The 2,030-nt window shown below is 46.9% G+C and overlaps 1 protein-coding gene across 1 annotated transcript in view; it reads left to right on the top strand.

The window, feature by feature from the left end:
• The window catches only part of CSMD2 (CUB and Sushi multiple domains 2), a gene marked incomplete at its 5' end in the record, with an annotated part of 295,495 nt that overhangs the window by 242,881 nt on the left and 50,584 nt on the right, over window positions 1-2,030 (top strand). Inside the window, 2 exons of the mRNA XM_023529432.1 lie at window positions 6-227; window positions 1,016-1,210. Of these exons, the coding sequence (XP_023385200.1) occupies window positions 6-227; window positions 1,016-1,210 (417 nt within the window). The remainder of the gene's footprint in view (window positions 1-5; window positions 228-1,015; window positions 1,211-2,030) is intronic.

The raw sequence follows: 2,030 nt of genomic DNA, 5'->3' as shown, positions 1-2,030 counted from the left end.
TGAAGCAGACATGCTCATGACATTTTTTTCCCCTCTGCTAGCTCTTTCCTGTGGGCTTCCTGAGGCTCCTAAGAATGGAATGGTTTTTGGTAAAGAGTACACAGTGGGGACCAAGGCTGTGTACAGCTGCAGCGAAGGCTACCACCTCCAGGCAGGCGCTGAGGCCACAGCAGAGTGTCTGGAGACAGGCCTGTGGAGCAACCGCAACACCCCTCCTCAGTGTGTCCGTGAGTCCTTGGGCAGCGGAAGCGGGTGTAAGGAGGGTTTGGGCAAGAAGCTGAAAATATTTCTACAAAAAGTGAGCTAAAAACTCAGTAATGGGAAAAAACACGTACGTGGAGATTGGGGATTCAGGAAGCAGAGACAGGTGGATAGTGTCATCTACCAACTTAGGTTCCCATTTGAAATTAGTCTCAAAGCAGTGACATCCTGAGATGTTTCCATAAATCATTACAGAACTTAGGAATGGCCTGGTCCACTTGTTTTTATATGGAAAAGCTATTAGAACATTAGCATGAATCTCTTTTGATCACAGAACTCTAAAATGACACAGGTATAGTTCAACTGTAAGGCCAAAGTCATAAACTGACAGATTAATGGGCCATATTCAGTCTGAAGATATTAGGTTTTGTGTTTTTCTATTGTTTTGTTTTGTTTCTTTGGCCTGCGGTGTGCTTTATAAAATTTTGAATTGTTTCCCAACATCAAATTCAGGAAATTTTACATAAAAATCCACATCTACATTCCTAGCTTCTCTTGAAAAATGAAGATCTGACCAGACAGAACTTGCATCTCATATCCAACAGCCAGCATTGACTGAGTCCCACCTCCCCCTTTTTTTGAATGGGGGGCAGACCTGCCCACCCTAGTTAGCCATATTCCCCTAGTTTGCCTGGGGGTTAAAGACTCTTGCATTCATCATTACTGCATTACATTCTCCTGGTCCCCAGCTCTGGACTCTTGCCAGTATCTTCCATAATTAATTAATCCTCCTCTCTGCTCCTTGTCTCCCTAGCTGTGACCTGTCCCGATGTCAGCAGCATTGGCGTGGAACACGGCCGATGGAGGCTCACCTTTGAGACACAGTACCAGTTTCAGGCCCAGCTGATGCTCATCTGCGACCCTGGCTACTACTACACTGGCCAGAGGGTCATCCGCTGTCAAGCCAATGGCAAATGGAGTCTTGGGAACTCTATGCCCACCTGCCAAAGTAAGCCCAGGAGGAGAGGGTGGGCAGGTTTGGCACAGTGCCTCCTACCTGAATTGGGGAGGAGGAGAAGATGGGGATTGCCAGGGGTTGCAGTGTACCTCTTTTTGAACACTCACCTAAATCAGGTGGGGAGGTGCCTACTCCTTTAAGGAAGTTCTTCTTAGTATTTTGTCATCTTATTAAAAAGCAACTTTGGGGGTGGTTCCATAGAGTAGTGGTTAGCATGTTGCTTTATACACAGAAGGTCCTGGGTTCGAGCCCCAGTGGAGCTACGGTCCATACCCCAAGTGCGGTAAGCCCCCTGGGTGTGCCAGGCCCTGGGTGCTCCAGGCCCTGGGTGTGCACCGCGAGCACATGGGAGGAGACACCCTGCCTTCAGAGATCCAGTTCTTAAGGAGAGATGGCAACCAGGGGTGGAAGTTGGGGGAGGGAATTTAAAAAAAAAAAAGCACCTTTGTCCACGCGATCATTCACTAATTCATTTATTCAATATTCATGTCAAGTATTGTACAAATATGAAGATAAAAGGTTGTGGTTCTTGCCCGCAAGGAGTTTATAGTCTACTGGAGAGGCAGACAAATAAGGATGCAGTGATGATGTGGTGTGATAAGACCTATAATGGAAGTGTATGTAGGAGGAATGGGTATAGCACAAGGGACAGAGAAAATTATTTTTCTCTGATTCAAGATAGTTTCAAAGTTCAAGGTCCCTGAGAAGCAACTCTGAGACAGAGGTTTATTAGGGAGTGCTCCTGGGATCGTCACTTGTGGAAGGAAAGGGAAAGGAAGGGAGGGGAGGGGAGAGGAGGGGTGGGAAAAGA

This window comes from Pteropus vampyrus, unplaced genomic scaffold (assembly GCF_000151845.1).
Source record: "Pteropus vampyrus isolate Shadow unplaced genomic scaffold, Pvam_2.0 Scaffold36, whole genome shotgun sequence".
In the NCBI taxonomy this organism is placed as follows: Eukaryota; Metazoa; Chordata; class Mammalia; order Chiroptera; family Pteropodidae; genus Pteropus; species Pteropus vampyrus.
The sequence above is the reverse complement of the archived record's forward strand: the minus strand, read 5'-3'. Positions and strand labels throughout refer to the sequence as shown.